At 36.2% G+C, this 13,787-nt stretch overlaps 4 protein-coding genes across 4 annotated transcripts; 3 read left to right on the top strand and 1 right to left on the bottom strand.

The window, feature by feature from the left end:
* The first annotated feature begins 2,388 nt into the window (after positions 1–2,388).
* LOC112491441 (RING-H2 finger protein ATL74) lies at positions 2,389–3,660 on the top strand. Its single transcript, XM_025073151.3, has one exon. The coding sequence runs from the start codon at positions 2,774–2,776 to the stop codon at positions 3,467–3,469; it is 696 nt and encodes a 231-aa protein (XP_024928919.3). The 5' UTR covers positions 2,389–2,773; the 3' UTR covers positions 3,470–3,660.
* A 975-nt stretch (positions 3,661–4,635) lies between these two features.
* On the top strand, positions 4,636–6,642 carry LOC107415393 (UDP-glycosyltransferase 90A1). The gene has a single exon (XM_025072431.3). It carries the CDS (start codon positions 4,847–4,849, stop codon positions 6,329–6,331), a length of 1,485 nt encoding a protein of 494 aa, XP_024928199.3. The 5' UTR covers positions 4,636–4,846; the 3' UTR covers positions 6,332–6,642.
* Positions 6,643–8,343: 1,701 nt separating this feature from the next.
* LOC107415379 (UDP-glycosyltransferase 90A1-like) lies at positions 8,344–10,006 on the bottom strand. Its single transcript, XM_048472162.2, is given in 1 exon segment — positions 8,344–10,006. A coding segment is annotated over 1 exon segment (1,422 nt). The 5' UTR covers positions 9,833–10,006; the 3' UTR covers positions 8,344–8,410.
* Positions 10,007–11,197: 1,191 nt separating this feature from the next.
* LOC107415376 (UDP-glycosyltransferase 90A1) lies at positions 11,198–13,183 on the top strand. The gene has a single exon (XM_016023681.4). It carries the CDS (start codon positions 11,302–11,304, stop codon positions 12,826–12,828), a length of 1,527 nt encoding a protein of 508 aa, XP_015879167.1. The 5' UTR covers positions 11,198–11,301; the 3' UTR covers positions 12,829–13,183.
* Positions 13,184–13,787: the final 604 nt, after the last annotated feature.

Below are 13,787 nucleotides of genomic sequence, written 5' to 3'. Positions count from 1 at the left end.
TTTATTTATTTCTTTTGGCTGGTTTTCTTGGTGAAACTCAACAGCTGGCAAAAAGGAAAAAGAAATAAAGAATACTTAAAGATGTAGGAAACTGGTTTGAATGTCTTATTTCAAAATTTAATTTTCTCTTTGCTCAAAAGGCAGTCAAACCTGATTTAAGTACCTATGACTACTTTGTATGATGGGGCAATGAATGATTGGTGAGACAGAGGAATGGGACAGAAGATTTGCATCCCTGGTACAAGCATTCACATTTTTCATTCTTTTTGTTACCAAAGGCTTTGCAGCTCCTCAAATTTGCAGGAAACAAGTTCTTTCTAAGTTGGATTCATTATTATTATTATTTTTAAATTAAAAAATTTGGCAACCTGTTCTTGCAACAGGAGATATTAGATCTCACTGCATAAATGCCTGGTGTCATATGGGAAATAGTAAAACAAAAAATAATAATAGTTTACCCCAAAGTTTTTATGCTCCAATGTCAAGGCATTATTATAAACAAAAAATAATAATAGTTTACCCCAAAGTTTTTATGCTCCATGTCAAGGCATTATTATCTGCTTTTTGTCGCAAAAGAAATTTAAGTGCACCTTAGGATAAATATGGTATTCAAATTGAACCCGTATACCATTAGAAAGACATCGCAACTATATACGTAAATTATGTTAGTTTGAAATAAGATGTATCTTATTTTATTTTGTTAAAATTTACTTTTAATAACTATTGAATTTTATTAATTAACAGAATTTTCTTTTTTAAATGAGAATTCAACAATCATAAAAAAATAAATCTTAATTTAATAAAATAAGGTATATTTTATTTGAAACTTATTGTATATATAATATTCTTATAAAATTAGTAAAAGGTATGGGAAATATTCTTAGTTATTGTACAAATTTTCTTTCCCTGATCCTCATCCCAAAATAACTTGAAAACTAATGATAGAATGCTTCAACTACCAATGTTCTAAAATCATTGTGAAGCATACAGATCTCCAATTGATAATTTGATTATAAGCCTTATCTATTTCTGTTTTATATTGGTGGGGGTGGGGTACGGTAGGGTGAGTTGGAGATTAGCTCCCTGCAGCTTCATTCCAGTTCGAACGTCCCAATCATACATCAACTATACTTTAAACATCATTTTTTTTTTCTCTTTCTTTTTGTTGGAAATTAAATAAATTTATGAAGTTCCATTTAATTATTTCAGATTATAAGTCTTAATCATACTTCTTATATTTGATAACTATTTTTTCTATATTTAAACCTAATTCAAGATCTTCGACTGCAGCTTTAATATCTCGTTGAAGAGCCAGGTGCCTTTGACATGGCATCAAGATTAAGAAAAATGAGTTTGATATATTTTTAATTATTTACTTTTATATGAACTCCTTGTGAAGCTTATTCAGCCAAATTACTCCAAGAAAATTAGAGCATTGCCACGTGGAAACTAAATGAAATTACCCATTTTAAGTTTTAAATATTAGGACCTTTAATTATGATGAAGGAGCATAATATTTTTGCAACAAACAGAATATATAAGCAAAAAAAGCACCAAACATTATTTATTTTCATATGATATACCTACTAAAATTAACCACCAATCATCAATGAGGTGTCCCATTAGGAGGCTGAGCTCTTAGAATTCGAATTTTTTCTATTTGTAAGGTTTTGTTTTGTCAGTATACATAACTATCATTTCTTTATTAAAATTACAACAACTGGTATGGAAAATTCAGTTATTTTTATTTCTATTTTTTTTTTTCCCCATTACTTCAAAAGAGCTATTGATGAATTTGTCCAAATTGGTTGGTCGACAAACCCACCTTGTTAAATTTTATGATGGATGGATCTTACAGTCCTTTTGTTCTTCCTCTTTGATTGGAGGAGCCGAGTATAAAACCCAAATACATGCCAAAATTTTTTATTGAATTAACTTTGATGAACTTCTCAAACATTGTTAAAATCAATGAAGGAATATATTTATAGAAAGAGAGGAAGAGAGTTTAGAACCAAATCCAAAAAGTTAAAGTGGCTGAGAATCTCCAGCTCTACATATATACACCAAATTGAGTTTTGTTTTTATTTGATTAATTAGAACTTTTGGTGATGGTGAGTAGTGTCATGATAATATATATAGATCAAAACAAAATTTGGAAATACTTGACACCATATTTTCAAGAACGCGTATACAAATATGTATGTATGAATATAAATACGTACCTCTATAACATAGTTTATAACAGAGATGTGTAATCTATAACTAATGGCTACTAATAGCAAAAAGAGAAAGAGAACAAATATAAAATATATAGAAGGGCAAATAGAAAGAAGACAGGAAAAAAAAATGTTTTTTTGGAGTCTCAATCCTGGTATGATATTTTTGTCTCGACTTGTAATGGATTCGGTACTTATCCTACCCACTCCATCATACAGACTCTAGAAAACTCCCAAAATGTTTAAAAACCTACTTATTCCTTCAACCAGACTGTTTGATGAAATATACTTATATTTATGCGGTCATGAGCAAGTTTCTGTGTCTTTATAAAACAGAACCGGTTAGCCTTCTCTCTCTTTCACACCACCGAAAAACTTCAATCCATTCAAAAACTCCCACATCAATAATTCTTCCGAGTATTTCCGATCTTTATAGCATTTTTCTATTAGAATTTTTCAGAGATGGATATACAACTCCATAGATGACTATGCTTTGGATTTGTTTCTCATCTTGGTTTTGCTGATCATCTGGTGGTTCTTAGAATGAGTATGTTACCATGATCAACCATGAAATTATGAGCGTGGCAACGCATATTATGGTAATGGCAATTATCCTATCGGTCGTATTGTTGTTTGTGGGGATTGGATTGTTGGTCATAGTCCATGTTTGCATAGTAGGAAGGGCTTTCAGAAGCGGGTTTGGTGATGTTTCAGTGGTGGAAAGGGCTAGCGGTGGAAACAGAAGCATGTCAAGGGATGATTTAGAGAAGCTTCCTTGCTATGATTATATAACCAAAGACACAGCGAATAGTAGTCCGGTGGACTGTGCAGTGTGCTTGGAGACCTTCAAGATGGGTGAAAAGTGCAGATTGTTGCCGTTTTGCAAGCACAGTTTTCATGCTCAGTGTGTGGATGAATGGCTTTTAAGGACCCCCATTTGTCCAATCTGTAGAAGCTCTGCAGATTCTCGCAGAGGAGGAGGAGATGAAAGTGGGTGTTTCAGTGATATTAGTGTTGAATTGAGAGGAAGCCAAACAACAACAGGAAGCAGCAATTTGGGAGAGAGTCAAAGAGTAGAAAGTAACCAATTCAGTGAGTTGAGAGACATCCAAACACAGGAAAGCATAGAGTTGAGTGTTGCTATATCTGAATCAGATGAAAGCCAAACAAGTATAGGTGGGAACCAATCCATTTCCAATAATATTCCAACTGCTCTGCCTCAAGAAGATGTTCCAGGAAGACTGCCTGTATGAGATTGTTTTGGCATTTTTTGGTTTTTTCTCTCCTTTTTTTTTTTTTTTTTTTTAGGTGAACAAACTGTCTGCTTGTTTGGTGGATATGGGTGTTCCAACTCCTTTTTTATTGTAGCAAAAAAAATGATATATTGATTGCAGACTTTGCAGCTTAAAAACGTTTTAAGCTCTGCTTTTGTAAAAAGGAAAAATCTTTGTTAATCCATTTCCTTCATGCCTTGTTAGGAAAAAGTAATATTTTAACACAAAATTTTATACAGAGATTCTGATAGAGATGAAAAGTTGCAGAGAATTAGTAACCAACATGATTAGCCTTGTATATTGGTAAATAATTGTCCAAATTAAAATGTTTTTTTTACTGAGAAAAGATTCAATTTAAAATCAACATAAAATTCACGAAGAAATTTTTCTAGCTTTGAGAAATGTCAAACTTAGTGGAAATTTAAAATTGTATTTGGGTAATTTTCAAAAGTTGGATCTGTGGAAGTTAATCTAGCTTAGATATCAAATTGTTTGTCGTAAAATCACTTTATATTATGGTGGTGACTTATATAAGATTTATATTTATACTTCCCTAATGTTCGTAACCTCACATTACAATATATTTTCTTCATCAATTTCATGAATAATATTCTTTCTACTCAAGTATGATAATTACTCATAATTTAAAAGCCTTCGAAAGCCAGTATTGATAATTTCAAAACCGATTCTCACAACATAAGGTGAGAAGTAGTTCCTTTCAAAAAGAAAAAAAAAAAAAAGTCAAAAATATTCTTTTGAAAGCTGGTTTTATATATTTATAAACACAAATTACTTTAGTCACTTGTGAGTCCTCTATATATTGCGATTACTGATTAAACACTAAAAAAAAAAGTAATTAAGTAATTTACAACAGTTTCACTTAAAATCTTATCATTTTTTAAACGGGCTTTAAACAAAAATGGCGAGGGTAGAATTTATGGATTATTTGAATTTATGAATTCAAGTAATCCCACCTGTAACTGTTTGGCCTATATTGAAGTTAAAAAAATATATAAATAAATAAATAAAAACTGAAGAAGAAGAAGGAAAAAAACAAAAAAAAAAAGAAAGAAAAATGAAGAGGAAAAGGAGCTACTTGACAAATAAAGTGGGCCGAACAAGAGTGTGCCAACTCCATAGATTACGGACATATCGTTTGTTAGAAAACCCAAAAGAAGAGCAGGTGGCACCCAAGCAATCATGCAACGGCTTTTTCCATATGAATCATAATAATTTCTTTTGACTTAGCAAAATGAATCATGATGATTACCTTTCTCCTTCGCTTTTTTATTTTATTTTTATTTTTTTAGTCTTCGCCTCGGTCTTCCACCAGAAAGACAGATAACGTTGAGCAGTATGGGGCCCGATTTCTGTGATTCACCACCATCTTCTTCTTCTTCTACTGCTTCTTCTCACCATGTCGTTTTGTTCCCATTCATGTCCAAAGGCCACACCATCCCACTCCTCCAACTGGCACGTCTCTTTCTCAACCGCCATCACTTCGCCGTCACTGTCTTCACCACCCCAGCCAACCGACCCTTCATCGTCCACACTCTCTCCGACACCGCCGCCTCCGTAATCGACCTACCATTCCCCGATAACATTCCCGGCATTCCCTCGGGAGTCGAAAGCACCGACAAAATACCATTCAGTTCCATGTCCGTCTTCTATTCCTTCGCCGCCGCCACCAAACTCATGCAACCCCATTTCGAACAAGCTCTACAGTCTCTCCTCCTTCCGCCGCGGTACAGTTTCATCGTCTCCGACGGCTTCCTCTGGTGGACTCTGGAGTCCGCCGCTAAATTCGGCCTCCCGAGGTTAGTTTTCTACGGTATGTGTGTTTATTCCAATTCACTCAGTAGGATTGTCGCTAAAAATCGGCTTCTACCCCATCTTGATGACAACAACAACGACGAGTCAAAGTCAATCACGGTGACTCCATTTCCATGGATTTCAGTCAAAAGAAATGATTTTCCACCGGTTTTTACGGAGCTTGTATATTCCAAAGGTCTCGCCTCTGAGTTTCACTTGAACTGCTTGAAATCAACGGAGAATAGTTTTGGCTTGATTTTCAACAGCTTTTACGAACTCGAGGCTGTGTTTATCGAGTATTGGAAGCAAAACCTGTTGCCCAAACCATGGTGCGTTGGTCCATTTTGCCTCGCTGAACCAAAGGCTTGGCCGAGACCAACTAAGCCTGCATGGATTGAATGGCTAGACCAAAAGCTTGAACAAGGGAGCTCTGTTTTGTATGTTGCATTTGGGTCTCAAGCTGAGGTTTCAACTCAACAACTCGAAGAAATAGCCATTGGGTTGGAAGAATCCATGGTGAATTTCTTGTGGGTCGTAAGGAAAAATGAGTTAGAGCTAACTGACAATTCAGATGGGTTCGAAGAGAGAGTGAAAGACAGGGGAATGGTGGTGAGAGATTGGGTAGACCAGAGGGAGATATTGATGCATGAGAGCGTACATGGTTTTCTGAGCCACTGTGGATGGAATTCAGTGTTGGAGAGCATATGTGCTGGTGTGCCAATTCTTGCATGGCCAGTGATGGCAGAGCAACCTTTGAATGCGAAAATGGTGGTGGAGGAGATCAAGGTGGGATTGAGAGCAGAGACTTGCGATGGATCGCTGAAGGGGTTGGTGAAGTGGGAAAGTCTGAAGAAGATGGTGAAGGAGTTGATGGAAGGGGAAATGGGGAAAGAGGTGAGGAAGAAGGTTAAGAAAGTTGCGGAAATGGCGAACAAAGCTGTAGTGGAAGGTGGATCTTCATGGTGGGCGTTGGAATCCCTGACTGATGAGATTTGCAAGGAAAATAAGTCAAGCAAATGTGGTGATTAATTTCCTTCTAATATTAATTTTAAGCTCTCCTAATATGCATAAAATTTGCTTTTCAGATTGGAAAACATGCATGCAAGAGGATTCCATAACAAAAAAAAAGTGGCCTATATTTCTATTACCACCACACACCCCCCACCCCCCCCCCCCCCCCCCCCCCCCAAAAAAAAAAGAAAAAAAAGAAAAAGAAAGGTGGTCTTGTATGGTACTTCTTTTACATTATTTTTCAAAATGCTGTGAGAAAAAATATTGTTATCTGAACAAGAATATTGTAGTCGCAGGTCTAATTTATTATATATATATTTGATTTAATATACTGCTATGAGCTTATGAATGTCAGAGCTCCTTTTTGGCTTTCTAGTTGGCGGATTAATTGGACGACAAGATACTCTAATAAATTGGCGGATTTAGTTGCTAGATCATTTTTATCTTCGAATGTTAGTTATTTTGTCAATGCTAACGAGGGAGGGATTGTACTCGTCCCCCATATGTTGGAGTGAACATAGACCTTTAGCAGCGAGGCCGGCCTGACTGGATGCCTGATGCGCGATAGCACAGGTCCCTTTTGGTCAGCCCCAATACTTTAATTAATAATGCAGTTTGTTATTAAATGAATCCGCATCAAAGATACATGTTGATTTTGTTATATACGTGCATGTAGCTGTACATAGTAAAATTAATATTTTTTTTTCAAAAAAACATTGATCTTGATGTGAGTTCGCATGTTCTCTCTCTCTCTATATATATATATATAAATATTTTATTTTTTATATATTTAAAGTGATTTTAAAAATTCAAATATTAGATAACCTAATAAAAATTAAAAATAAGATATCTCTTCTATTATTTTAGCTTTTTCTTTAGATGACAATTAATATTTTTAAATGCTATGAAAATTACAACTTCAATTATCTTTTATTGGAATGTTAATTTATTGCATAAATCTCTCTTAAACTCTCACTCTCTAATTTGATTCCGTCCATCTTTCATGTCTTCTCATCTAAATCCAATTTTACTTTCCATCTCCAACCTTTTTTTTTTTGAATGGATACTAATATCGACATTTAAGTATGGTCTGTATGAACAAGTTACACTTTTTTTAATATTTTATTGAATATCAATTATTTTAATGGATTTTTAATATTTTTGCAATTCAAAGAAACATTTATCCATTTGATTAAAAAGCTCTTCAAAAAGAATATTTGTCTATTTGATAGGAGAAAAAAAAAAAAAAAAAAAAAAAAACCTCTTTAAAACTTATCATGTCCTATTGTTCATCAACTGCATAAGAAAATATATATTTGGAACCCATAAAATTGGGCTCAAGCTCCCCAAATCCCAAGTCCATCCCTATCCAGCACTTGGCGTGTTCATGTAATCCTCCAGGTTTAAGCCTTCTTTTTGCGCTGTTTAATGCAATCTATATTTACCCCCAAAAAAAACAAAAATTAATTAAATATTTTTGAAGTTGACAATTGAACACAAATAAGCTTTTTTTCTTTCTTTCTTTTTTCTGAAAAAAAAAAAAAGCTTGATTTCAAGTGTAATGTCTTTCCCGCCATGATCTCTGTCGCTGATATATTTATCATTAAGATTTTGTCATAGATATCTGACTAGTCTACTGTAACCTACCTCCAGCGAAAAAAAAAAAAAGGTCTACTGAAACCTACACTGCAGAATAAAGCAGATCTAACAACTGTTCACCAAAAAGAAAATACAGGAGAACATACACTTTATGACTTTGGTCCATATTACAACAACAGTGATAGAGGAAACGAATCCAGATAGTATTTTTCTCTATTATAGAGTATAATCTTGATATGTATATATTATATATATAAAATTATGGGCTAAGCATCATGCTAGTTGTTTCAGTGCTATGAGCATCGAATATTTTTTTTTTTGCTGAAAGCTATGAGCATCGAATATTTATTCCATTGTTATGTATATTATACATATTTAGAATTTTACTTTAGTATCTATAAACTGGACGGGCCATTTATCCAAGTCATGCACATTACTGAAGAACATATTATATTAGCAGTAACATTGAATAAATATATATATATATATATATTTATATTATTGTTTGCAAATATTATCAATAAGAGTATCCAATGTACGCCATGATGACCCACCATCCTCCATAGCCTTCCTTGCCATCTCTGCAACCTCCTTCACCTTCTTCCTCACTTCCTTTCTCTTTTCACCGTCCATTAACTCCTTCACCATCTTCTTCAGACCTTCCCACTTGACGAACCCTCTCACCGATCCATCACATGTCTCCACCCTCAATCCAACCTTGATCTCCTCCACCACCATTCTTGCATTCAATGGTTGATCTGCCATGATGGGCCAAGCAAGAATCGGAACCCCAGCACATATGCTCTCCAACACCGAATTCCATCCGCAGTGGCTTAGAAACCCCTGTACGCTCTTATGCATCAGTATCTCCCTCTGCTCTACCTAATCTCTCACCACCATTCCCCTACTTTTCACTCTCTCTTCGAACCCATCTGGTAGCTCTGCTTCTTTTTTCCTCATCACCCATAAGAAATTCACGTTTGATTCTTCTAATCCCATTGCTATTTCCCCGAGTTGCTCGGGTGAAATCTCTGCTTGTGACCCAAACGCCACGTACAGAACAGAGCTCCCCTGTTCTAGTTTTTGGTCTAGCAACTGAACCCATTCGGGCTTATTGCTTGGGGATAGTTGGGATCTGGGTACTGGGCCGGCCAAGCAAAGAGGCCCAACACACCAGGCCTTTGTCTCAATTTCAGTTGCATTGTTTACAGAGTCAACAAACACAGGCTCAAGCTCGTAGAAACTGTTGAGAATCACGCCGAAGCTTTTGGTTGTTGACATCGCACAGTTCATATGGAACTCGGAAACGACACCGTACGGTACGGGGTTCGAGAAGGGCAGGTCAAAGTCATTTCTTGTGATTTGAATCCATGGAAAGCGAGTCACTGTGATCAACTGGTTGTCGGATTGGGGTCCATAAAGAAGGCATTCCTGAAGTACAGCACTGCTCACAGAAGAGACATAAGCGGACATACCGTAGGATACTAACCTTGGTATACCAAACTTACAGGCAGACTCAACAGTCCACCAGAGGAACCCATCAGAGACCATGAAACTGACTTGTGGAACAAGAGACTGCAGAGCTCGTTCGAAGTCCGGTTGCATGGATTTGGTGGATGTGACGAAGGAATAGAAGAGCGACATGGAAGGGATCTTGTCCGTGCTTTCGATGCCGGCAGGGATGTCGGGGATGTTTTCGGGGAAGGGAAGGTCGACTATGGAGGCGGAAGTGTCGGCGAGAGAGTCAGCGATGAAAGGTCGGTTGGCCGGGGTGGTGAAGATGGTGACGGAGAGGTGGCGTTTGAGGAGGAGACGAGATAGGTGGAGGAGTGGGATGGTGTGGCCTTTGGACATGAACGGGAACAAAACGACATGGCGTTTATGTTTTGGTGGTGTTGAATCCAAACTATTTGAGACCATATTTCTCTTCTTACTCCGTTGCTCTTATTCTCTGTGCACGTTAGAAGTGGAAGGCGGTGCTTATCGAAGAACACTAATACTGCTTATTTATATAGAGCAAATAATGTAACATGTATATATATATATATATATATATATATATAAAATCATATATAAAGTAACATTCTATCATGCTTGGCGTTGGAATAAAATTCATAACATATATAATATGATTCTAGCCCCAGAAAAAAAAACAAAAAAAAAAAAAAAATATATATATATATATAATAATTTTGCGATAAAACAATATACGCCAGATTACATATTAATCAGTTATAGTTTACATATTATGTGCATGCGTTTCATACTATGCGAGTTCTTTTATTAGTCTCCCCCTTCAACCTGGGCAGAGAAGGTAGATAGCGGCCTTGCCGCTCTGCCACTTCGAAAATGGGGAACTATATAAAAACTCAATTTAATGTTGCAATTGTAGTGGCCCATGGCATGGAGAAGATCTTCAGTGTCACCGCCGGTACCACGTCAGACTGATGGATAATTGAAAGCAGCCCTTGTAGTATTAATGGTAGAAATATATTGATCTAAGAATTCAGACATGGCATGTAATTTTTCTGACGGTACTCAAGCGTTTAGTAAAAATTATCCTCTATTATGTTCTGTAATTATTTAGAGGAGATTTTCATTTAACTGCACTTTGATTTCATTCATCTTTTTTGTGTATGTGCACGCCTGTGAATTTAGACTTTAATATTGAATAGTATAATTTATTAGAATTAATAGCTACTTAATAAATGATTTCTCGAGCCACACGATTTTAATAAATAGGTGACAAAAGTTAGCTAATTGAATAGTATATCAAAATTTTTTTAAAAAAATTAAAATTGTATCCTCCCATTTCTAATATTAAAAAAAATAATAATAAAGCAAAAATGAAGGATCACATTCTAATTTAATTTAGCAAACCGTGCTCCTTGCCTCCATGTTTGAATATATATATTTTTTGAATAGAAAATGTGATGTGTGGATAACTAATTATTAGGTTCGACTGTCCAAATCTAATTTATTCAATATGTTAATTTGGTGCTAATTAGACAGCAAAACTACTATTTTTCGAATACATTCATAATTTGTTGCTCATCCTTTTCAAGAAGCAATAATAATGAATTTTTTAATTCAGCAAATTAATTAAACGATCAATAACCAGAAAAAACCTGTTCAATTAAGGACGGGTTAAGAGAGGGAAAGAGAAGCCATTATTGGGATAGTCACTAAATGAAAGATTTCATTATTTGTTTAAAATTAAATTTAAATATTAAAAAAATATAAAAATTTTATGTATCCTCCAAACAGTAGACGAAGACGAAATTGATTTTCTTTGCTGGGGCCTTATGTTTTCTGTCGTGCCAACCATTTAATATTAATTTCACATACATTTATATATATATATATATTATATTGGTAAAATAAAATACATGCCTTACATCTCTTTTCTATATAAATGGTTTCAATATGAGGCACACCGCTCCACCATTGAATTCAACACCACCAAAAGGAGGTACAAAAAAATGGGCTCAAATTCTTTGAATTCAACACCACAAAAACGCCATGTCGTTTTGTTCCCCTTCATGTCCAAAGGCCACACCATCCCACTCCTACACTTAGCTCGCCTCCTCCTCAGTCGCCGCTTCGCCGTCACCGTCCTCACCACTCCGGCCAACCGACCCTTCATCGTAAACTCTCTTTCCGACACCACAGCCTCCATTATCGACCTTCCCTTCCCAGACAACATCCCTAAAGTCCCTGCTGGAGTCGAAAGCACAGACAAATTCCCATCCATGTCTGTGTTCTTCTCATTCGTCACCGCTACCAAACGCATGCAACCCGACTTCGAACGAGCGCTCGAGTCTCTTCCTCCGGTCAGTTTCATAGTCTCCGATGGCTTCCTCTGGTGGACGCTTGAGTCTGCCTCCAAGTTTAGCATTCCGAGGTTGGTATTCTACGGTATGTCCAATTATGCCTCTGCTGTTAGCAAAGTTGTTTATGAAAATCGGCTTATTCATGGACCCGAATCGAATAACGAGTTGCTAACTGTGCCTGATTTCCCGTGGATCAAAATTACCAAAAATGACTTCGAATCTATGTCTAGTGACCCTGAAGTGAAGGATGTAGCTTTTGAGTTCCATATGAATATGATAATATCAACGCTAAATAGCTTCGGCTTGGTTGTCAACAGCTTTTATGAACTTGAGCCAGTTTTCGTTGATTATTGGAACAAAAAATGTTCGCCCAAGGCCTATTGCGTGGGTCCCCTTTGCCTCGCGGAGCCAATTTTATCATCAAACATTCGACCAACTGATCAGCCAGCATGGATTCAGTGGCTGGACAAAAAGCTAGAACAGGGGAGCTCTGTTTTATATGTTGCATTTGGTTCTCAAGCTGAGATTTCACGTCAACAACTCGAAGAAATAGCCCTTGGGTTGGAAGAATCGAAGGTGAATTTCTTGTGGGTCGTAAGGAAAAAAGAGCGGGAGCTAATTGATAGTTCAGATGGGTTTTTAGAGAGAGTGAAAGACAGGGGAATGGTGGTGACAGAGTGGGTAAACCAGAGGGAAATATTGTATCACAAGAGCGTGCATGGTTTTCTGAGTCACTGTGGATGGAATTCAGTGATGGAGAGCATATGTGCTGGGGTTCCAATTCTTGCTTGGCCCATGATGGCAGAGCAACCTATGAATGCGAGAATGGTGGTGGAGGAGATCAAGGTGGGGTTGAGGGTAGAGACTTGCGATGGATCACCGAAAGGGTTGGTGAAATGGGAAAGTCTGAAGAAGATGGTGATGGAGTTAATGGAAGGGCAAAAGGGAAAGGAAGTGAGGAAGAAAGTGAAAGAGGTTGCAGAGATGGCGAAGAAGGCTGTGGAAGAGAGCGGATCATCGAAGCACACGTTGGACTCTCTCATTGATGAGATATGCCAGCGAGGAGATGTGAGAAAGGCTTAGAGATATAGATGCCAAATACAGGTTCCAGATACAGAGGTATCGAAAAGAGTGGCTATGCGTGTTTTAATTTTATGTTTTTTCGTGGTTTGTCATTTTAGGACCACGATTCCATATGAAATGACTGGATTAGTCGACAAAAATTATAATCATAAATTCTGGCTTCTTCTTTTTTGGTAATAATTCGGGTTTCTTCTTGTAAGAACTATATCAAATTAGTTGCATGTTTAAATATGAATGGTTAAGGAAATTACTTCTATGGTAGGGTACGCAGGAGATAAAAAGTACTTTCTAGTGGCTCTAGGATTGCGATGGAGACCAACAAGTCTATCCTAATAAAGAGAATTTGTTTGTTTCTTGTTTTTTGTTTTTTAAAAATTTATGATGATATCTTTTAATTTCTGTGTCCGAATCTTCTACGCATTTATGAGTCTCTTAAGGAGTAGGTTTTACGGGTAATTAATATCTGGCCCATCTAATTATCTTTCATTGGCCAATTAGCTGCATTAATATTGCCTACCTATCAATTACACATTGTGTATATTTATCTACTAGTTGTCATGTATACTGTTCTAGCTTGTTATGTTAAAACTGACAAAAGTATTTGGCTCATGAAAAAAAATATATTTATACTTTAATTGGAAAAGTTGCACGATTGAACTAAATTGACAATGTGGGGGGCTTTGGTTTGTCAAATGTTGCGCTTTCAGCTTTTGAAATTTCAAATTCGATACCCATTCTGAAGGATAATGACTAATAATGACCTTTATATATAAACATAAAGAAGAGAGTGAGGCGCTGGAAGTAATTGACTCGTCAATTATTTGGTAGCTGCCTTCCAAAATAACATATACATTAACAGGAAACGAGTTTTGTCACCTATTTATTTAAAATCTTGTATCTCATGAAATCAAATATGAAATAGGTTATTATTAATAAATTATACGATTCAACATCAAAGT

This window comes from Ziziphus jujuba, chromosome 4 (genome assembly GCF_031755915.1).
Source record: "Ziziphus jujuba cultivar Dongzao chromosome 4, ASM3175591v1".
Classification (NCBI taxonomy): domain Eukaryota; kingdom Viridiplantae; phylum Streptophyta; class Magnoliopsida; order Rosales; family Rhamnaceae; genus Ziziphus; species Ziziphus jujuba.
This window is presented reverse-complemented; position numbering and strand designations above follow the sequence as displayed.

Excerpts from the sequence above, each read along its gene's own strand:
- LOC112491441 (XM_025073151.3), top strand. The coding sequence starts at position 2,774 with ATGATCAACCATGAAATTATGAGCGTGGCAACGCATATTATGGTAATG.
- LOC107415393 (XM_025072431.3), top strand. The coding sequence starts at position 4,847 with ATGGGGCCCGATTTCTGTGATTCACCACCATCTTCTTCTTCTTCTACT.
- LOC107415376 (XM_016023681.4), top strand. The coding sequence starts at position 11,302 with ATGCCTTACATCTCTTTTCTATATAAATGGTTTCAATATGAGGCACAC.